We start from the raw sequence: 23,542 nt of genomic DNA, 5'->3' as shown, positions 1-23,542 counted from the left end.
ATGGGGAGGAGAGAGGTAGCCCTGCAAATCCACACAGTTCTCCTTTATCCTGTTTCTCTGGCCTTCAAGGTAGCAAATCAGCCTTTGGATTTGACACAGGCTTTGATTAATCTGGTTTGTGGATGGTGTGACACACACACACACACACACACACTCACAGTCTAGCAGAGTCTGCACTCACTGGGTGGAACCAGTTGAATAAATATGTAAATCCATCCCACGGAGCTTCAATGAGAGGGGATTGTGTGACTGGAATGAATGATTAGCAGCTCTCCTTAGTATGGGAGGGTCTTCAAACAAACGAGGATGCTGCAGGGAGGTCCCAGCCCCAGATCGTAGCATTTAAAATAAAGTAGACACGCACCGTTTCCAGTCTCTCCCAAGTCTGGTGCTGAGAACCTCCATGGTGCCATTCCCTGACAAAGGAGTGGGCCTCAAGCCCACTGGCTACACACACTTGCCATTCCTTGTTTGATGTATGAGTCCCAGAGGCATAAATAGCTAGGTTCCACCTCTCCACCCCCTCAGGCGGAAAGAGAGTGAGGTGTATGTGGGGAGGGGGGAGAGATAGGGGAGAGTGAGGGCAAGGCAAGGGAGCAGGGGGAATACCTAATGAGAAAAATCAATTCTCCAGCTGTGATCTAGGGTCATGAGGTCAATGCCCAGGGCATCTGATTTTTCCTAGACCAGCAGCATCAATCAGTTCCCATGGAACTAAGGTTAGAAATAGATTACATTAGAATTTGTGCTGGAAGAACCTACAAGCATGCCGAGGCATCACACACACACACACACACACACACAATGGCCAGGCATCACACACACACACACACACACACACACACACACACACACACACACACACACACACACACACACACACACACACACACACACACACACACACACACACACACACACACACACACACACACACACACACACACACACACACACACACACACACACACACACACACACACACACACACACACACCTGAACTGATAGTCTGACTTCACCTGCCAGGAAGCACCGTTGGCTCCTAAGCTCAGTACACAGCTGTCAGCTCTCCCAGGTGGACAGCTCACTCACCCCTGCTGTATCCTGTCTTCTCTCTACCCCAGGTTTGCACACACACCCTCTCCCTCGAGCTGGGTATCTGCGCTCCCCCTCCTGGACCCGGACCAAAGCTGAACAAAACAGAGAAAAAAAGCATCTCAGTGACTCTGAGCTGCAGGCGGGGATTGTGGACACGTTTCTCACTATTGAGAGGCCTAAAGAAGAGTAGGTTCTTTTCTAACCTGCCCTGGGAACTGTACTGAGGGGCCAAGACAGGAATGTCCACAGTTGCACTAGTCACAAATTTTGGACAATTTGTGATGCTGAAAATAACTTTGACTTGAGAGACTCTGGCAAGACCTTCAGGTAAAAATTAATTACCAAGCCCCTCCTTCATCTCTGCCCTGATTGCTTTGCTTCCTTCCGTCCCATTTCCAAGAGGTGGAGTCAGCTTGGTATGAGCCGAGCCATCCCTCCAGGCTGCCAGCATCCCAGGGTGACCGTTGGCAGCCAGAGGGGGAAGGGGTTGGAAGGAACTGGCACGAATTTTGGCACTTTAAGCTCCCTCTGTCTTGAAGCATACGCCAGTGTATTATTGGGTCTTCAGAGCTGGAGAAGGTATAGGCTGAATTTGCCTTGAACAGAACATTCTGGAAAGGCTGGTCAAAGGAGAGGGAGTGAAAGTCTAAACCAAGATTCTTCTAAGACACAGTTAAGTGCTATGAGACAAAAGCAAAGCCCGGCCTCTGGGCTCCTCCTGCCACCCTTTAGTATAAGCACAGTCTCTTTTCAGTGGCCTTACATCTTCTCTGTGCATTGGATCAAGGCCAACATGTATTTTCTGTGGAATTGTACTGCTCAGAAACCAGGACACTATACCTGTCACCTGGTCAGAAGCTTAGCATCTCCTGGTGGGGGGGAGGAACTACCTGGTACCCCAGCAGAACCACAGCAAATCTAGTACAGTTCCCAATGTTACAGGGATCAGGTGTGGGAATGGAAGTAATGGTGGCCACTTCTCCAACATCTGTGTACTGGTTTAAGGGATCCAGCTTCTCTCTGCTTATCCACTCTTCTGGAAAGTTCCCCTTTTCAGAACTGGTGCTGTCCAGCTCTAAAATGGTTCTGGGAAAAGCTGAAGAGTAGAAGACAGTTCAAACCAGTAACATTCAACTTGCTTGTTTATCTCGAGGCTCAATGGATGGCCTTGAGGTTCCCTTTTTTTTTCTCTCACAAAAGTGGTATTGAATTCAGAAACTGGAGTGCTTCTTTTAGTAGGAAAAGGGAAATTGCTTTTGTGTTCAAATTCTGGAGGCTGTCTAGGGGCCTGAGGATTTGCTTCTGAAGATATCCATGCTGATGTGACTCTTGCCACACTTTCAGCCAAGGGAGGTGGAGTTGGTGACTAATCTCCTATTCTCTCCTACCACCCATCCTTCCCCCAAAGTCCTTCCTTGGGTGAGAGAGCCAAGCACTAGATCAGCTTTGTAACCTAGACCCTTGATGACCTCTGGGCTGGGCTTTCCCTCAGTCACCTAAAGATTGAGGGGATTCTGGCCTATTTCCTACCTTGCTCAGAACACCAAATAATGCCAAAACTGCCTAAGGAACCATGGCACCTCCCTTAAATGATTAAGGTGGGGGGAGGAAAAGAGGCTCATGAGACACTCCCCCTTTCCTACCCCCACAACCTTCTTAAGGGGTTACTTCTTGTGTTCCAATAATATGGATATCCTGTCCTACACATCATCTCCAGTTAATCTCATATAAACACATCAAACCCTAAAGTAGCTTTGAGCGTGCGGCTGCTTATTACATCCCCACAGTCCTCTGTGTATCCATATGGAACTGTCCGGCTTGGTGTCACCTTATACTGAAAGGAAGCTTCAGCCCAAAGGAGGGACTTTGAAGATGACAGCTTCTCACCAGCTGAGGGAGACCTAGAAGTCCTGAAGAACCGACATCTCTTCTAATCAAGTCCAGCTGCTTGCTACCAGGTGGTCTCCACAATGTTTAAATTCCGTTGTGTTGAAACTACATGGAACCGGGGGTCATAAACTGACACCAAGGAGGAACTAATGCCATGTCAAAAAATTGCTTCAGAATAGGATTCAAACTCACTCTTCCCCTTGAGCCCTAGATTGTGGGGATCTTTGACTATTTTCCCTTCTCCTTTTAAGCTCCTGATATGGATACAAACTAGGTTCTTCCAACAGAGATGGAATCAAATAAAGTCGAGTCAAATTTCTGAAGACCTGCTATTTTGCAGGTCACTGTGCTAAGTGCTGTGGGTGTAACAAGAAAGGAGTAGCTATGGTTCCTGCCCTCCAGCCTCTTGGATATGTCAGTGACAGAAGGCTTAGGGACTGATTCCCGACTTCAGGGGCTGTTAACCAAGCCACTTTCAAATGCTCAGTAGCGCTGGCAAGTCGCCGGTTGGCAGATGTACTGGCACCTCTCACTCAAACTGACATGTGTACATGCCACTGGAGGCTTCTGGCTTCATTCAGCTGGCTGGAATAGCCATGCTTGTGTTTTGCTCTTCTTCTCCAGATACTTACAAAAACCAAGAATTGCTAAGATGAAAATTACCCAATGCATTCAACAAATAGGCCTTGTATTTGTGGTAATTAATTCCCCCAAAAAGCAGCCCTATTAGAAAGTGGAAAAATTGACTTCCCTAAATTGTATAGAAAGGACCAATTCCTGGGTTAACCTTTGTGCATTTTCTTCCTCCACCTGTTCTACCACTGGGATATCAGTATAGTCAAGTAATCATGCCAGTGGGTCAAGGTACTGAGCAAAATCATACTTGCCCAACACAATAAAAATAAATTTCTCATCTCGTTTTGCTTTTGAACTTTATCACATGAAGGCAGCTAGGGCAGCACATGACACACCCTCCACTCATCTGTGACCTGTCCCTCTCATGTATGGATCTGTCCATTAGTTCATATAGCAGCTTTTCATAGTATCATTTGAAAAAAAAATGGTATTAAAACCTCATCCCCTTAATTTTAAGGTGTCTTCTTGGTTTCTAACTTTCTAGTGGACCTCAGATAAGAGTATCTAGAGCAGGACTGCATCTGCAGCAGTGCCGGGGTCAGCTCAAGCTGCTGCAGTGAAGGCGGAGGGGGTGCTGCTTCTCTGGAGGAGAGATGATGCCTTTAGGATACCCACAGGCTTTCACATTGTTTCCCAAACTGCCAAATGCCACTGAAGCTCAAACAGGCTTATCTGGGTCATGTTCCAGGCAAGACTGTCCTCAATTTTCAAGCCCAGAATGATGCTGGTGATGGGGATTTTGAGAGAAAAATTTTCAAATCTTATTTCCGTGCAATCCCACTAAGTGACTTAGACAAATGGATGACACAGGAGAAGCACCCTTGTAGGACAGTTCTCTTTCTACCAGATGGCTGAGTGAGAGGAGTTTCAGGGCCTGAGAACAGCTGACTTTAGCCAAAGACCAGAACAGTGTATGTAGGCCAGGTCTGAAAGGAGAGAGCTGAGACAAAGATCTGCTTAACAGACCAAAAACCTACTTATGCTTCAGCTCCTCATGTAATTCAAGTAAAAATTCAGCGTGGGACTCGAGTTAGCCAGCTCCCACTACACCTAGCTCCAGGCTTTGGCACTGGAGACTGGCCCACACACAACACTTCTGGTTCTGGCCAAAAGGTAGGAATTCTGGCTCATCTGCCTACAAAGGTGGGAGGAAAGGGGTCTGTGGACTTGTCTTTCATTGTGCAGACTTTTTTCAACAGGTTTTTCCTTTGTCACCATCAAACTCTAGTGCATGCCCACATTTGCCATGGGTTGGAGGCATAGCCCTTGCCCTGAAGTAGTTTATAATTCTGAAGAAACAAAACAGACATTCATTTACATTTGGGTATTCCATGTTTATTGTGTTTTCATTAACATTTGCAGTTTGCTTCATGGTTTCTCATTATATTTGGTGGAATGCTATTTAAAAGGTTATTGCCAGTAGCTGAAGTGTTGTGTAATACAACATAAAGTATCGTTTCAGAGGGAACAGGGATTAGAAAACTAATTCTAACCCACTCCCTTCCTTTCTCCCTCCACTTCTAACAATACATGCAAAAATAAACGAGGGGTTCCCCAAACTGAAATAAATGAATTTTAGAGATACTTAATTGTTTAAGAAAATGAATGCTCCAGATGCAAAGACTTTTTTTTTTGGTGGGGCGTAGTGGGGAAGAAGATATAAAACAAAAAGTGAAGGTAAGATAAGAAATTAAGAAAAGGCTGGAAAAGACTAGATAAGCAGCAGGATATGTCTGTCATTATTTCATGCTGGGCTCAAATAAAGGACCATGACCTTGAACAAGTGTGATCTGAGTCTGATGAACCACATGCAGACCTTGAGAAGGGAGGTGACCTCGATGATGGGGAAGAGCTGGGACCTTGGCATTTGGTGGCTGACACTGACAGTAGTGGTGGGAGGTTGGGAAGCAGAGAGGCCAGTGCAGGAAGGAGCTCACAGGCTCACGGACCTGGGGAGGGGAGGGTTCTGGGAGGCCTTCTAGTCCAGTCCCCTGCCTCGTAAAGATGAAGAGATGGAGGTGAGTGATTTTGCCCAAAGTCATACAATGTGGCAAACACTGGAAAAAACAAGCATAGTCTGTTCCCAAAATGAGAGAAGTAAATCCAAGAAATGAGATCCCCTGAGTGACCCTGGATGTGCTGATGGTTCAGACATGTTCAAGACAACGTAAAGATCAGGAGTGAGAACGAGTGGTCTGCTTCCCACCACAGCAGCCAGGAAAGAGGAAGTCAAGCTCCTGTAAGTCTCAGAGCGACCTCAGGGAGAAAAGGTTTAGGGTTATCACCTTGCAGCTTGAGCTCATCACTGGTGTATAAAAAAAAAAAATGACACAAATTAAATTTTATTTCATCTGGCATGATTCTGCTGTTATCTTAACCAGGATGCGTAATAATTACAGAAGCTTAGAAAGGAATGCCAAAGTCCCTCTTGTCCCTAGCCACAGGGGAGTTCCCCCTAAAGGAATGGGATAGAAAGGACAGAAAGCACTGATGATTAATATTCCCTTATTTGGAGAGAGCCAACAGAACACGGGACTGTGAGTCTCAGAACAACTAACAGAGGAAGATTTTATGCTGTAGACTTGACACATGGGTTCAGAGTCAAAGTCATGAACCTCAACATGAGACTCAGGCTCTTCAAAGGAGTAAAGTAGTACAATAAGACTGGCCTTTATCTGCTTCCCCAAACTGTAACATTAAAATCCCAGCAAGATAAATAGCCAATTGTTTTTGGACCCAACTCATATATTTTTCTGTATATCTCCAGAGCTTAGCACAGTGCCTGGGACAGAGTAAACAAAATAAATGCCTGCTGACTGAAATGATCAGATATCACACTTGGTCTCTTTAGCCGAGAGATATCGCAAGAGGTGTGATGTCAGGCATGGACCTAAGAAAATCCTCTCCCAGAATCTGACATTTTCCTATAGTCAAACCCCATGAGGTGAGCTGCCTGGCTTTAAAGTAGCAAATTTCTAAGTGGAGAAATGCTGCAATGGTAGGTCCAACAGGGATGCAGAAAATATTATTCATCTAAGGAGCTCTGAGAAAACTCGATATTTTTCTTTGCTAGTTCATGAACATTCCTATATTCCAATACAAATGAGGTAGATGACTATAAGGAGCATCAGTCCTATTTCCAAACAAGTCACTTATCTATCAAAAGTCATATGATAGGTGGTGTGCAGCCTTCTCTGTCCAGTGTGCCATGTGTAAGTTAGTAAGACTGACTTTCTAGAAGAAGCATATTCTACCCCACCTGCTGCAAGTCATTCCCAGCCTAGTGCAGGCATTTCCGTTAAATAGCACAACCTAAAAATCACTCCCACTGAAATCCCAAACTGTCTAATATACAACGGGTAAATGAGACTTGGGTCAATGCTATTTCTGAAAAGTGGGCTTGGATTTGTCATAGGAAGGACCTAGTGTTTTTATTAAAAACAAAAACACAGTGTCAGACTATGGCAAACACCTAGACTACCCCCTTCTTGCTGCTCCCCCTTCTCCCCAATTTCATTTGATACAACATGACCAACGAACCTTGCGAGGCTTCCTATTTTATGCATTTGGAGTAGTCACATTTTCTAGGTATCTAACCTCAATAAGGGATTCACCCCCTACAAAGGATATGTGTTAACTAGCTGGTACCCAGGAGGATGCAGGCAAGAATGTCCCTACTCCCAGATATTCTGGGGACATGGTGCTACGTTTTTTTGTTTTTTTCTGTTTCCCCTTTCAAAGACCTAAGTAAATCAGCCTTCCATAAAAGGCAGGTCTTGACAGACCTTATGATGTAAAGTACCCATGGCCCTTTGAGATGAGCTGTGAGGCAGAGTCATTGAGCACTTAGATAAAGGGGAAGAAGGGAAGAGGAAGGGGGAGAGGATGAGGCTCATTAGACAGAACAGTGCTGGAGGTGGGGGTGGGGGGGAGTGGTCTCTCCAGCCAAAGGAAAGAACGGACTGGGAAGCCAGATCATATCCTGACAGTGAAATCAGTTGCTCATGCTTTCTTATACAGGACAGCAGTTTAAAGTAGAAAGAATAAAGGTATTGCAGGGGTGGGGAACTTGTGGCTTCGAGGCCAAGTGGCCCCTTTGACTGAAGTTTGGATTCTATCAAAGGGCTGCACTTGAAGACCTAGAGAGCCAGCCACATGGCCTTGAGGCCACAGGTTTTCCACCCCTGGATAAAGCATGCGTTACTCCCAATAAGAAGCCAAAAAGAGAAATGATAAGCTTCTAAAAGTCAGCTCCAATTTCAAATGGAGAATCTACTATTCTACAAATTTGGACAAGCTTTGGTGAAGAGAAAAAGCCCAATAACATTGTTTCACAAACAGGTTAAACTGAAAATATCTGTTCATGGACGGAAATTCAAAATCGATAGGCTTTTTTTACTTGGCTAGTTAGCAAATGGAGGTGTAAGGGCCAGAAGCTCACATGGTACCTGACATTTCCAGTCACATAGGGGCTGGCAGCAGAGGTGAGCAGCTCATTAGACAGCGTCAGATCACAAGTTCAGAGGTGGAAGGGCCTTCAGAGATCCCGCCATTTTAGATATCCAAGGAGAGTTACACAGGCAGTAGTAGCAGAGCTTGGATTAGAACCTAGATCTTTGAAAGCCAAATCGAGTACTCTTTCCATTGTCCCAGGCTGCTTCTTTCAAATAAATCTTTTGGGAAAATTTTAAAACAAAATTTTCCAGCTTTTCTCAAACATAATTTTTTGAGTCTAACTGTAACCAGACAAAGCTGAGAAAATATCACACCAAAGCAGACTGACACATGACATACGGCTAACGTGCTCCAGGCTGAACCAACTTTCCCATGTGGCTAGGTTCCCCAAGCAAGCTCATTCAGAAATCCTTGTTTCCCGAAGGGGATAAAAACCAGAAATGGAATACCAAGGAAAGTCCATGGCCTCTCTTTCCCTAACAAGCTTTAGGAAGAAAGAGATCACCATTTCTTCTGGATGGCTTGGGCCTTCAGCCAATCAGAAAGCAAAGGGTTAAATTAGACTGGTCTCTCAAGACTGTCTCAGATTTGGCATAAGAACCTTACACTGGTCTAGGCACCTGGGTCCGTATGCTAGAAAAATTCCTCAAAGGGTTTTTGGTTTTGTTTTTCACTTTTAATCCCACAACAACCAGTTAGAAAAGAAAAGCTAAGGGGACAAATCTTTAGTCAAAAGAATGGGATTTTCCCAGCCCTCAAATCCTGGCCACCATTTATGGTTTAATAGATTCTGAGCAAGACCAAGTACTTGGAATATCTATACTCTGTCATGATTTCCCAAACCAAACACTTTGCCTTTCACAGAGAGGGAATGAAGAAACATGTGAGCCTTTTTCAAAGTTCAAGATATAAGGAAAGAACTAGATCAAGAACCAACTTAGAATAAGAAATAAATTAACCACGATGCTTGCCGTCACCAGGCTCTCTCAAAAGAGACAAAGAAAGTAGCAAGAGTGAGGGCTAAGGATAAGAAATCCGGCCACCAAACAGTCTTGGCAGGAGGAGACTCCATTGGGTTCTACTTCTTGGCTCCCATGACATGGTGAGTATGAGCAGCAGAGTACAAGACCCTGTGGGAAAGGAGTCCTGGGCAGGGTCTGGTTGCTCGAGGTTCCAGGAACCAGAAGGTAAGCCCTCAATGCTAGTACAATACGATGCCCAGAGTCTAGAGTGAAACTGACACAGAATGTGCCGGAATCCAGTAAACGGCACCCTGGAGTGAAGGCCTGGAGTACTGAAACCTGCCCTGACTTCTTGGAGGAAGCCAAAATGGTTCTTTAAAACCATGCACCGTGGCCCTCATCTTCAGAGCAGTAGCAGTGGCAGGGTGCCATGGTGACTGAAAGCTCTGAAATCCAAGAGCAAATGGCTGAGTCCATTGCCCACCACCCCCAACACACCATTGCTCCTCACAATCTATGATCTCTGGTCTGGCTGGATTTAGATTTATTCTAACAAAAAAAAGATTCTGCTTTTGCAAAATCAAACCATTTCCTCTGTCAAACAGCTTAAACTGTCCTCTTCTTAATCTGAACACTTTTTCCTACTTGGGCTCTTTGGCGTTGGTCAATAATTTCTTCTCCCTCTTGGGGACTGAAACTTTAGCCCACATTTCAAAGTCTTCATGAAGGACAAGTGAGGAGGATTAACTGCCAAGGCATATAAAAAAAAAAAATCTGCTTTCCCAAATATTTACCTGTTTTGTGACTTAACCACTGATTTTGGTTATTTATGGTCAGGGGAGAAGAAACGTCCTTTTTCCCCTTCTAGCTCACTAGGTCCATTCCCAAGACTTTCCTATTTCCTGTTCCGTTAGGAGATGAAAGGCCTGTCTTCCAATGGGAGCTAAGGCTTATTAAATGTAAAGCCTCTGCCTAGTCAGGTTCTCTAGCCTCAACCGTTTAGACCCATCATTCTCACAAAAGGATGAGATCTAAGACCCGCACATCACTCAAATCCTGGTTATTTTCTTCAGCTACCTCCCTGGCTGGATTGCTGAAGCCAATTCACTGGCTTCATGCAAGTTTTAGGAATAAGGAATCTTGGTTTGTTCCAAAGAGCCCTTCTCTCAAACACCCATTGGTATTAAAAATGTGCTTTAATTTGCTTTCCAGTGAGTCTGGCAGCTGCTTGCTTTCTAAGACTTTCCTGCAGATAGATAGAGGTGCTGGAGGCCACAGCCCCAGAGGTATAGTGAGGAGAGTGGGGACATCCCCCAAAGTACAAGCAACAAATGCTCGGAGGCCTCAGTTGGTTTACACAGTACTTTCCTGGACTTGTTTTTCAGAGCTTTCTTCTGTGCGTTCTCGGTTCCAGTCCTTCAGACCCTCTGGAAGGGAAGTGTCTTCCTCCAAGCTCCCTGTGCCCTCCACAAACTCTTCATAAGTAGACTTCTCTCCAAAAGGTCGGGGCCCCAGCAGTTCAACCATGTCCGCCTTTTCAAGTACTTCCTTCTCCAAGAGACGCTTTCCTACCTATAAAAATCAGAAACCAAACTGGTAAAGCTAAGTGCACAGCAGGACCACCAGGGCTCTCACCTCTCTCCTCAAAAGACAGAGAAGGCAATCTCTAAAGAGGCATAGGTATGGTCCCTCTTCTAGGCTCCCATGCTGGAGGGCTCATGTTGCCAACAGTAAATCCCAGGGCGCTAGAGCCCAGCCCTCTCCAGCGACCTGTCCAGATGCAGCATCTAGTAAGTGTCTGAGGCTGAATCCAACTTCAGGGATTCCTGATGCCAAGAAGACATGTTCCAAGGCTACATCAGACATTATGGTGTGAATATAATCAGTAGGCATCATCAGAGTGTGATGGGAGTGACAGCAATGCCATTCTGAGCCTGGCACTTGAATAATCTCTTCCCCGATGCTCCCTGCTAAGTATTCTAGTCTCTTAATTTACCTTTTCCACCTGGTCCCGACACTGGGTCAGCAATTCCAAAGTTCTAGAATATGCAGAGTTAATCAGGTGGCGCACTTCCTCATCAATGAGCTGGGCAGTTGCTTCACTGTACGGCTTCTCCACCAAGGCTTCCCCTTGCCGAGGTAAATCAAATGACACTTGGCCTAGTTTCTCACTCATCCCAAACTGGACGATCTAAATGGGAGCAGCAGAAGAGGGAGAGTAAGGCTGCCGTCTGAGATCCACTGAGAGGTTCTCCGTGGCCCAAGGGGCTGTTACCTGTGCATAGGCACTCTGCGTCACTTTCCTCAGGTCATCCTGAGCCCCCGTTGTGATGCGGCCAAAGAACAGCTGCTCAGCCACTCGCCCCCCTAACATCATGCACATGCGATCAAAGAGCTGTTCCCGGGTGTAGAGGTACTGTTCCTTGGGCAGGTACTGCGCGTAGCCCAGGCCCTTTCCTCGAGGGATGATGGACACCTGTAAGGGTATGGATGCCCGAGGCCATGTGATTATGTGGACAATTCATTAGCAGTTTGACTGACATAATCAAATGATAAAACAGATGTCAATGCACTTAGAAAGATATGAGAGTGTATGAATCTTTCCCATGCCGATTAAGAGTGTTTTACATGGAGTGGGTCTGAAATATTACTAATTTATGGATCTGCCACTAGAGCTGAATCTTCCATATGAGTTAAGGACCATGCCTTTCACAATGATGTGCCATGCAAAGCAGCTGAGTGAAGACATCAGGTTTGGGATCAATGATTTTAGATATTTTGGGGCTTCTCTATGCTAGGCCTTCCTGTTAGTTGTTTACAAACTTTTGGAACCAATATCCCAACTCTCCTGACATATGATCCAGTAAATTCTACAGAGAAAAAGACAGCAAAAAAAGGCTTCCTTTCTAATACTTAAGGCACATTACTTAAGCCACTGGACTGGAGTCCAATCCCACCTCAGAAACTAACTAATTATGTGATCCTGGTCAATCATTGGACCTCTCAGGGCCTCAGTAGCCTCATCTGTAAAATGGGGATATAAGCTCAACCATCTACCTCACAGGGTTATTGTGAGGATCAAGTGAGATAATATATATAAAGTCCTTTGAGCTAGTTAGTGATGATCATTCCATTAATGAGATTGTCAGGGCTGAGTCAAGGGCACACTAACCTTCAGTAAGGGATCAGCGTGCTCCAAGAACCAACCCACTACAGCATGGCCGGCTTCATGATAGGCAACAGTTGTCTTCTCATTGGGCTGGAGAACCTGAGTCTTCTTCTCGAGGCCTGGAGAAGTTGGGGTAAGAAAAAGAAACATTAAAAGCCTAAGCTGCGTAGACTCATCTGCTGATGTGCGATCCCATATTACTACTTCTCTTATTCCAAATGGAGTATGTCAAGAACCAGCCAAGAAACCCTTCTAGGATCCTTGACAAACTTAATCTTTCTACTCCGTTCATTCTCTTTGATGTTCTTCAAGACTCAAATCAGACAAATCCTCGTTTCCTTCTTAACTCTGTCTTAAACAATAAGAAGGAAAAAGCAGAGGTTTGGGCTTAAAAAATGAAAGTGGCAACACTTTCTCCTTTTATAAAGAAAGCTTTATCTACCTAATTTTGAAAAAAAGGTGAGATCACAGCATCTCTTTGTCCCACCTAAGACTGTCCAGCCCACATTTCCCAAACTTGCCACTTTCTAATCCTTTCAAAGTAGAGGCTGTCACTGCCCATTTCTACATGGGGCCCTACTTTAAAGAGCTGCGATTCTGGGCTAACTAGGGCTTGCTGTAAAGAGGCCACGGAGCAACACTATAACTGGGAACAGAGTTATGCCACAAAAATAACACTGGAATTAGGAGGTAGGAAGAGACTGTAACCCAGTTTGTAAACAAGTAACAGGAAGGCTGGTAGACCAGAGGGAAAGCAAAGGTGAAAAATGTGGTCTACTGTATTTTGTAACTGATGATTACATCCACCAGAGACTTATATAGCCAATGACAGATTAATTCATTAGACCTGCCGAGGCACACAATTAAGAAGTTTAAAAATGAACCGCCTTTAGCTCTCATTTCTGCGTGATGGAGGGCTCCTCTCAAATATATACTGACTTCAATCCCTTAATTCTACTCCTCCAAACCCCACTTTCTGTGAAAAAAGAAAAAGAGACAGAGCACAGTTTGTCTGTCCCTTTGCTTCTGCTTCCCCGGGGAAATTTCTCTTGCTTTACCTATTTCTGATTACAGTTCTGCAGACAAATCCATCTGCTCCAACCCTTGATTATGCATGGCCTTGGATGAGACTCCCCAGAGCCCACTGCTTCCTGTATCCCAGAGAAGCCGTGACTGAGCACTACACTGCAAAGACTGCAGAGCTCTAGCCCAGAAGAACCCAATGCAAACACTTCTATTTCCCATCTCTGTTCTGGTCAGAGGAAGAAAAGGAGGCAGCTGTATCCCAATTAGGGATGAGCATTAAGAGTTAAGTCTTTTAGTAACAAAGCCCTGGAGCAAGAAGCCCGGAGAGGAACTCCCTGTGGTTTCCTGCTAAGCTCCTCCATACTCATCCTCAGTTCTGCTCTCTCCCTCGGTGGTTTCTTAAAGGAAAATCAGGGCCGGGCCCTGCCCTACCTTCCCTAAATTCTATTTGGAAATCGAAGCAAAGTCTACAAGAATATTCCTAATACCCTGCTTGGGAGCACAAGTTAGTTAATGGCCTCATGTTCCCACCGTCTCTGAAAGGGGACAATCCAGGCCAGGGCTCACCTCCAATGACTCTCTCGATGGCCTGTTCAAAGTGCTTTTCTTGAACAAAAGCATTCAGATGACGAGCAGCAATCAGGGCAGCTTCATTACAGACGTTAGAAATATCAGCACCTAAGCCAGGGAAAGCAGACCCTCAGACAGAAAGTCCAGAGGCTGGCTCCCAGGGGCGCAAGTGGTGGCAACCAAAGACCAATTTGATTCCAGTAAAAAGTCTCCAGCAGTATGCACTATCCCAACCCCCCAGCCCCCACCCCTCCCCAACACCAGGCCTAACTCTGCAGCAAAGGACTGGAAAGGAAACAGGAACAGCTTCAAACATCATTATTTTTAGCCAAGTTTTAAAGACCTTTCTTTCCTTGGGACACTCAAAATCAATAAGCAAGTGAGTAGTGGGGTGAGAGATTTTCGTTTTCCAGGCTCCAACAAGGCTAAATTTCATGGCACAGAGAACATTGAGCTAATGTTCAGGACTTAATGAAAAGGAAAGAGACTCATATTAGGAAAGAATGATGAGAAGTGTCCAATTTCCTGATGACTATAATGGTTCCTGAAGATGTGTTATTTTTTGTAGCTCAGAGTCACAAATTTTGCTTTCTGAGAGACTTACACTCATTAGCATAGGTCCGTTTTATATCTGTCCTATGTACCCCAGCAGACATCCACAATATGCCAGTAGCTCTTTTTTCAACCCAGTAGTAGGGATCAAAATCAGGCAGGCAGTCTGATCAGCTGGATCTCCTGCTCCAGGGACAAGTAGTCCTGGACTCTTCAGAAGGTGGTAAAGAATCACTAAGAAAACCCCTGACCAGAATAGTGGGAATGGCAGTTTTGAAGCTGGAACTGGGAGTAATGCCGAATCACCCACAGTTGCTGCTCAGTTTCTAACATCAATCAAAGAAAACAAAGTCTTGGTAACTTATTGCTGTGTCTTAATTTTGGTATATAAGTGGGCATCTGAAGTCTGGGAGAGGGAGGAGAAGGAAGGTGAGAAAGTATATTCTTGGCACAAACTAGATCAGATCCTTCATCAGAGCAGCCCTTATGGGTAACTGATGCCAAGTCTCTTCGCAAGAGCTCTGCACTCCTCTCTGTGCAGCAGACAAATATAAATCCCTACATATGAATTTACCTAACAATAAAGATCAGGTCCCCAAATAGCAACTATCTCGTCCCTCCCCCAGAAGATGGCTGCTTATCCTAATGGGTTCCAGGCCCTCCCAAAGAGAAAGAGAGGGTGAAGTTCTGAAGAAAGAGTAGATGGTGACAGCACACAAATCACTCCTTCCTACTTCAAGGGCAGGTGTGTGACAGTAGGGATGGGACCAGGGGAGAAGAAAAAGAGGATTCTCTACATTGGTGGGGGGTGGGAGAGAAGAAGACTATGGAAACCATTATAGATATCTGAATAGGAGGAGTGACAGGGCAGAAAGATACAAATTCCTGGGGTTTAGAGTCCCTAAAAGGAGCTATTTTCTTGCCTGGTGAGTGTGCATACTCACAAAAAAACACATACACTGTTGGGTGCTAATTTTAAAAAGGAGACAAAACCCAGAGGAGAGTTTGTGGCCAAAGTCAAAACCTGCAAAATGAAGACAAAATTTTTTTCTCCTAGAACTTCAGCCCCAAGACATGATATGAGTTTGGATCTCTGTAGTAACGACCTAAACTTCAAGACAATTAAAAACAATTCCAAATCCTTATGAATTCACTTTAAAATCTATTAAGTAAGATTGTCTCTGGGGCCTTTTGAACTTCTTAACTGACTCAAAATTCTAAAGACCAAAGTATATGGTTACTGACAATGTTGACATAACTCATACCCATCTCCTCCCTATTTCCTAAATACAAAAGCACACCATAAAAAAAGTTTTCTCCCATGCTAGTACCAGATATTCTCTTCATACTCACCAGTGAATCCTGGAGTCAGAGCTGCTAGTTTCCTAGCCAGGGCATCTCTGCCAATATTTTCATCCAATTTCAGTGGACGAAGGTGCACTTTAAAGATGGAGCATCTACCTTTTATGTCAGGGGGCCCTGCAAGACAAGCAAGAGATGAAATTTTTAAAAAGGCATATGTTTCCCAAAGATCAGGGCTGTGCTGCTTCTCCTTGCTTTTGGAGGTTTCAGGTACAGTGCAATGAGGAGACTGATTTATATAAACATTACAGTGGAAGCCTGGTAATAAAATGCATCAGGGATATAAATGAATTAATGGAAAAGAATTAAGTGACTACTAGGTGCAAAGCATTCGAGATAGAAACGGAAAAGCAGCTCCTGCTCTCAGAGTGTTCAGATTCTAAAAGGACGAGACAACATACACTGGGAGTTTCAGTTGCAATTCTGCTGCAAAGGCCTCCATTATCCTTAGGGTGCAGAAGCAAGGCAAATGCTAACTACATGAACATAAAATCAACTTCCAATTCTTGGAGCCACAAGAAGGGGGCAGCAGTGTGCACCATGAATCCCAAGAGTTGGAAGGATCCTTGAAGGTTAAGCCTTCATCCAAACAGGAACAAATTAAAGTATCACAAGACAGTCCACTTTATCTATGGAAAGCTTGGCTAGAAAATTACTTTTAGTTTTGCTGAAATCTGTAATCTTCTCCCTTACAACTCCTACCTGTTAAGTTCTATTTCTCTTTCTAAAAATTTCAAACACTGCCTGCTTCCCTTTGAGAGTCTGGCCAAGAGGTCATACCTATTATTTCTTACAATTAAAAGAAAATATTCCATCTAAAAATTCAGAATAAAAGTCTGATTCTGCCTAGCATGCCTTTATCTATTAGCTACATTAAATTCTAAGAGTTCATATAATCTCTTTTCCTCAAGGTTTTTGCTACTTCCACTTCACCAATCAGACCTTCCCTTTCTGGTAAGAATTATAATTAAATGCAGAATTTTTCTTTTGGACACAGCTAGAATGGGAAATTGTTTTGTTTGCCTACACATGTTTACAGTGGATTTCGTTTTTCATGCTTTTTTCAGTGGGGGGAGGTAGGTGGGAGAGGATTTGGAGCAGAAAATAAAATTGAGTTTTAAAAAAGAATTAAATGCAGAATAAGCATTCCTCTGTTTTTTACATTCTAAGACAATAAAACTATTAGTATGATAAGTAAAAAAAATTATCAGATGCATTTTAAAACCAAAAGACATTCCTCAACAGGAATGGTCAAAGGATATCAACAGATTTCAAAAGAAATGTAAACTATTAACAGCCACATGAAAGAATGCTCCAAATCACTAATGATAAGAGAACTGAAAATCAAAACAACCTTACAGTTCCACCTCAAAACCAGAAAATTGGAAAAAATGAAAAAAGATGGGACCAGTCTATAGTGAAATAGGTGGAGAGCCAGTAACTCTAATGTCCAGGAAGCATAATAACTGGGGACTGGTATACCCATTCTGGACTTAGGCAGATCAAGTGACTAAAATGTACATATTCTTTGATCCAATGATTCTACTGTTAGGCGTGTGCTTCTAGAAAACTAATGTCAAAAAGAAAGGGTCTTTACACGTAAAAATACTGAGAGCAGAACTTTTTTTTGGTAGCAAAGAAACAAGTCACCGCTCATTGGCTGGTGAATGAATAAAATGGTGACACATACATGTAATGGAGTAACACTGTTCTGAAAGAAATGATGAGCAAGATGGATATACAAAAGCCCTGAAAGACTGAGCTAAGGAGAAGTCAAGTCAGCAGGGCCAGGAAAATAACCTATACAATGACTACAAAAATGGAAGAGGAAAGAATCGGCAACAAAACAGGAGAAGCCAAAGGTTGCAAAATTAAACTAGTTTGACCCAAAGACCTCCCCCTGCTCCTTGGCAGCACCTGAGCCACAGGTGGGGGATGCTACAAGGAACACCAGATTTTTCTGGTATGTTAAATGGCTTTAATGAATCTTTTCTTTAAAAATCTCCTTGTGGGACCCCAGCTTCTGGGATAGGAATTCACTGTTCGACAAAAATTGCTCGGAAAACTGGATAACAGTGTGGTGGAAACTAGGCATAGACCTATGCCTGACACCGTACACAAGAATAAAGTCCAAATGGGTACATGATCTAGGTATAAAGAGTGATACCGTGGACAAACTGGAGGAGCAAGGAATAGTGTATTTATCAGATTTATGGAGAAGGGAAGAATTTTTGACTAAAGAAGAGCTAGAAAGCATTATGAAATGCAAGATGGATAATTTTGATTACATTAAACTAAGAAGTTTTTGCACAACCAAACCCAATGCAACCAAAATTCAGAGGGATGTAGTAAATTGGGAAAGAATTTTTACAGCTAATCTCGGGGATAAAGGCCTCATTTCTAGAATATATAGAGAACTAAGTCAAACGTACAACAATACAAGTCATTCCCCAATTGATAAATGGTCAAAGGATACGAACAGGCAATTTTCAGAGGAAGAAATTAAAGATATCTATAATCGTATGAAAAAATGCTCTAAATCACTTTTGATTAGAGAGATGCAAATCAAAACAACTCTGAGATACCACATCACACCTATCAGATTGGCAAACATGACAGAACAGGAAAATGATAAATGTTGGAGAAGATGTGGGAGAGTTGGAACACTACTTCATTGCTGGTGGAGCTGTGAGCTCATCCAACCATTCTGGAGAGTGGTTTGAAACTATGCCCAAAGAGCTACAAAAATGTGCATACCCTTTGACCCAGCAATATCACTACTAGGACTATATCCCCAAGAGATCATAAAAATGGGAAAGGGTCCCACATGTACAAAAATATTTATAGCAGCACTCTTTGTGGTGGCCAAAAACTCGAAATCAAGGGGATGCCCATCAATTGGGGAATAGCTGAATAAATTATGGTATATGAATGTAATGGAGTACTATTGTGCTGTAAGAAATGATCAACAGGAAGACTTCAGAGAGGCCTGGAAGGACTTATATGATCTGATGCTGAGTGAAAGGGGCAGAACCAGGAGAACTTTGTGCACAGCAACGACCACAGTGTGCAAGAGGTTTTTCTGGTAGACTTGGAACTTTGTAACAAGGCAAGAACTTAAAAAAAAAATTCCCAATGGTATTCTAAGGCAAAATGCCTTCCACATCCAGAGAAAGGACTACGGAATTCAATCACAGAATGGAGCAGATCATTTTTTTTGTGTATTACGTTTTGGTTTGTTATATGATTTCTCCCATTCATTTTAATTCTTCTACACAGCACGACTATAGTGAAAATGTACTTAACAAGAACATATGTGTACAACTTATATGAAATTGTATGCCATCTCGGGGAGGGAGGGGGGAGGCAAGGCGGAAGAAGGACAAAGAAAAATCTAAGTTATATGGTAGTGATTGTAAAACACTGAAAATAAATAAAATTAATTAAAAATTTTTAAAAAAGGAAAAAAAAATAAAACTCTCCTTGTAGGTAGAGGGTGGCTTACCAGGTGGAGAGGGAGATGAGACTTTACAGAGCTAGTCACCAATAACTATTTTTGTCTTTGGCAGTCTTGATTTGTTATCATCATCAGCGTGCTGGAGCCAGCTTGTACTGGCAGCTGATTTTTAAATTTTCAGGAATTTCGGAATCACTTGTTAAATAGAACCAAAGTGCAGTTTAGTCCACTCTGCACCTGTAACATTATTTGTTGCTGTAAAAGAGCTGGTGTCAACTACAGCAGAGTGTAGATTACTTTAAATGATTGAGAATTTAGTAATGAATTATCTGAAAGCAAACTGGAACTGCATTTTGTTCTGATGGTGCTAATACAGTGCCAGGAAGAAAGTCTGGAGCAGCCATCAACTTCTTAGAAAACTTTCCTGAAATCAGCGCTCTGGTGCTGTTTAAATCCTCAGTTACAATTATATCTTGACAACTCAATAACTGAAATTAAACAAGATGATTATTAAAAAAAACATTTGAATAAAATTTATTGTTTTTCTCACCAATCTAATAAAAATCAAATTGAGCTATAAACATGGCTAAAGAATCTGAAATTGAAATGATTAATACTGATCGAGTCCTGGGACTGCAATGGTTGGCATGTAGTTTATAAGCTGCTACTATTTCATAAGTAGGTCATATTCTGCAGTATGTTTTCATTTTTCTCACTCTTCTCATACTGGTCTGGCAAAAAGATCAGCTAACATTAATTTCCTGTAAAACCTTGCTGTAACGATTGACATTCTGGAAGAATTTTGATCACTTTTCAACTGCCATGCAGTCAAAATCAACTAATATTCAGAAAGTGCAAAATTACTCAAACCCACCGTAAGAGGTTTGGAAAATTTAAATACTGGTGCTGGAAAGCTGACTCTCAAGTTGAAGGAAGAAGGCAGGGAGGACACAAGCATTCCAGTGTCTGCCATCATGCTTCATCACTGTGCTAATCACTTTACACAGTACCTGACTTGATCCTCACAACAACCCTGAGGTAGGTGCTATAGGAAACAGAAGTAAAACAGAGGTTACATGATTTGCCCCAGGTCACAAAACTAGAAAGTCTCTGAAGCTGAATTTAAACTCAGGTTTTGCTGACTCTAGGCCAAGGGCTCTATCTACTGGGTCATGTTGCTGCCTCAAGTGGAAAATTTGATTAAATAGGATAAGTTTAAAGAAATTTCACTTAATAAAATAATAAATTTGATACTTTTCTTAGAAACAGACTAGAAAATATAATGTAACACTGACTTGCATCATTTAGAAATAATGATGAAAGCATATGTTAATTTATTAGAACCATCTACTTGGCTTTATGAAGAATTAACTTCACCATGAACAGCTGGTAAAAAGAAACTCATTTAAGTGAAATTTAAAAACATGAAATTGATCTGAATTATCTTCAGGATTTGGAGATAATCATGTAGAACCAAACAATGTTCCAATCCCTCCAATAAAAGAAAGGCTAAAAAAAAGACAGTGATATTACTTTTGGTAGTGTTGAAGAGTTTCAGTTCAATGAATATAATTTGCACAAGGATGAAAAACAGTCATATAGCAGATTATATGACAGACTTAAATAATTAAATATTTATTAGAAATAGAGTTAGCAGATTGAGAGGCAACTCCGTTTGATGAATCAGGGCTGAACTGCAACCACGCGTTGGCCATGGACCGAAAGAATTTTGGCAAAGATCAATGAAAATTTGGGGCAGGAATCTGTTGGTTTTAACTAAAGAGTACCGTATATTTCATTACGATCTGTGAAATGTGTGCTACCTATACTTTATAAGAGGAAAACGAATGATAAACTGAGGTTTATATATACTTTTTTCCCTAGCAAGACAGTTGTTAAACATTTACCAGCATGCCACTGGTTATAATGAACAACTTCATCCTAATCTACAATTTCTGTTTTTGGTAAGTGGATCTAATAATAATTCTGTTTCTCTCTTCTAATTCAAATTAGTGGCTAATAAAAAGTCATTTATATTTGCCTTAGAGATGCATCAAATAAGTTTTTTTTTAAAAAATCAAGATTTACCTATTAGTTTATGTTATCAGAGCACATACTATTTAATTGTGGAAGAGAAAAAAATAAGAAGTGTAGGAGAGAGTCAGCAGGGACTTAAAATTTCATTGAGGATACTTAGGAGGAGAACAAAGGAGAAGAAAATACTGACCCAAAGGAGGCATGGTACGGGAGAGAGGCCCCTAAATTCACCATTACTTATTTTTCTACTTCAAAATTCCTAAATTGCTGGAGAGCAATTTGGAACTATGGAATATGCCCACAAGGCTATATACCTATGTGCATATACCCTTTGACCCAGCAATATAGCTTCCAGGGTTGTATCCCAAAAAGATCATAAAAATGGGAAAAGGAACCACATGTAAAAAAATACTTATAGCAGCTCTTTTTGTGGTGGACAAGAACTGGACACTGAAGGGATGCTCATCAATTGGGGAATGGCTGACCAAGTCGTGGTATATGAATGCAAAGAAATACTACTGTGCTATAACAAATGATGAAAAGGCAGACTTCTGAACATACTGGAAAGACTAACATGAAATGATGCTGAGTGAAGTAAGTAGAATGAAGAGAACATTCACAGAAATAGCCAGTGTGCGACGACTCATTTTGACAGACTTAGCCCTTTCTCAGCAATTCAAGGACTTAAAACAATTCCAAAGGACTCATGATGTGAAATGCCATCCACATCCAGAGGAAGAACTATGGAGTCTGAATGCAGAGCGAAGCAGATGATTTTCTTTTTTGTTTTTTATTTCTCATGTTCGCTCCCATTCGTTATACTTTTTGCTATGCAACATGACTAATATGAAAATAGGAATGTACATGTAAAGTCCCATCATATTGCATGCTATCCTGGGGAAGGAGGGTGAAGGGAGGGGGAGAAAATGTAAAACTTATGGAAGTGAATGTTGAAAACTAATAGTAAATAAATTTTAAAAAATAAAATACAATATAAAGACCTCCTAAATACCAAAAAAAAAAAAAAAATCCTAAATGCAGCATCAGGATCTCCTAAAAGGAGATCCCTTAACTACAAAATTAATGATTCCAATCAAACCTAGGAAAGAAAGATGCTGACTAAAATCACATTTTCCAGACAGGCAAATATTACCAATGTAAATCTGACGGTCAAAGCGCCCTGGTCTCATTAGTGCTGGGTCAAGGATGTCTGGACGGTTGGTCCCTGCAAGTACCACAACATTGGTGCTGGAGTTAAATCCTAAAGGCAAAAGAGAAAGGTCAATTCTAACACCAATTGCTGGAGGTCTGGCCTTGTGTGTTTGGCCCGCAGACTCAGAAAAGATCATGTGACACTGGAAAGCACTGGTCCCTGAACTTTGCATTGTCAGAGAGAAGTCAAGAGCCCATGTCAAGCACGAGGGCATCACAGTATACAAAAAAGAGTTTATCCACAGTGAGGAGCTCTCATTAGACTTTCCAGGGTCCTTTCAGGAGCTTTAATTCTAACACACATCTGCTGAGGAACAATTATGACTTTTCAATTTCTGACAATTCTGTCCAGTGTGAGTCAACCCTAGATCTCAATGTGTTTCATACATCTTAAAGGTTTCCATCATCTCCCTCATTCTCCTAGCACTGTGGCAAGGCTAAGCCTTAATTCCACTGATGGACAAACAAAAACTCAAAAGGCCAACCTCTGCCAACTTAGCAGCTTTGTTCAGGGCCCTGATCATAGCAGAAATGAAGTTCTGCGAGTTCCCAGGGCTGGTGTGCCAGGCTGCCAATCTCCCTTTGCACCAAGTTATCCAGACTCCCCAGCCTAAGACTCCAGGTTTCCCCTAGTCCTCCAGAATTAGGGAAAGAAAAATGAGAAGAGGAAGTGTGCGCTTGAGTTCCCCCTGTCCCCAGCTCCTTCTTTAAAGCTGGAAAGGACCTAGAAGCTATTGAATCCAACCCTTCACTTTATAGACAAGCAAAAAGAGGCTCAGTGAGACTAAGTGACTTGCCCAGGATCATACCATTATTAAGGATCTGAACTCAGGTATCCTCTATCAATTAAGCCACCCGAGGTGCCTTCTTGCTCTCCCTTTTCATTCAGTAAGGCAAAGTATTCTTGGGCTGTTCCTATTGAGAGAACCTTTAGGAGGGCTCCCATCCCAACCCCCACCCCAACTGCCCTGATTCCATCAAATGCTAAGAATGCTCCATGTACATGCAAGCTTGTATGAACACTCTTAGCGACAATAAATGAAAGCATCTTTTTCTACTACATTTGACTAAAAGCTTTTGTCCCTAGAAAATAAATCACTATGGATGACTTTTCT

General features: G+C 42.5%; 2 protein-coding genes and 1 pseudogene across 9 annotated transcripts in view; 2 read left to right on the top strand and 1 right to left on the bottom strand.

Annotated features, from left to right (window-relative positions):
* Nucleotides 1-3,902, top strand: part of DBNDD1 (dysbindin domain containing 1) — a 28,357-nt gene extending 24,455 nt beyond the window's left edge. For both annotated transcript variants that reach the window (XM_072636407.1, XM_072636406.1), the window contains one exon: nt 1,126-3,902. In XM_072636407.1, the coding sequence (XP_072492508.1) occupies nt 1,126-1,289 (164 nt within the window). In that variant the 3' untranslated portion in view covers nt 1,290-3,902. The remainder of the gene's footprint in view (nt 1-1,125) is intronic.
* A 1,036-nt stretch (nt 3,903-4,938) lies between these two features.
* Nucleotides 4,939-23,542, bottom strand: part of LOC140521404 (mitochondrial inner membrane m-AAA protease component AFG3L1) — a 38,665-nt gene continuing 20,061 nt past the window's right edge. For all 7 annotated transcript variants that reach the window (XM_072636392.1, XM_072636396.1, XM_072636393.1 and 4 more), the window contains 7 exons: nt 22,369-22,476; nt 15,713-15,838; nt 13,805-13,915; nt 12,215-12,330; nt 11,318-11,518; nt 11,039-11,233; nt 4,939-10,614 (listed from right to left, as the gene is read on the bottom strand). In XM_072636392.1, the coding sequence (XP_072492493.1) occupies nt 10,396-10,614; nt 11,039-11,233; nt 11,318-11,518; nt 12,215-12,330; nt 13,805-13,915; nt 15,713-15,838; nt 22,369-22,476 (1,076 nt within the window). In that variant the 3' untranslated portion in view covers nt 4,939-10,395. The remainder of the gene's footprint in view (nt 10,615-11,038; nt 11,234-11,317; nt 11,519-12,214; nt 12,331-13,804; nt 13,916-15,712; nt 15,839-22,368; nt 22,477-23,542) is intronic.
* On the top strand, nt 17,657-20,233 carry LOC140529955 (E3 SUMO-protein ligase KIAA1586-like; annotated as a pseudogene).

This window comes from Notamacropus eugenii, chromosome 1, assembly GCF_028372415.1.
Source record: "Notamacropus eugenii isolate mMacEug1 chromosome 1, mMacEug1.pri_v2, whole genome shotgun sequence".
NCBI classification, from domain to species: Eukaryota; Metazoa; Chordata; class Mammalia; order Diprotodontia; family Macropodidae; genus Notamacropus; species Notamacropus eugenii.
The sequence above is the reverse complement of the archived record's forward strand: the minus strand, read 5'-3'. Positions and strand labels throughout refer to the sequence as shown.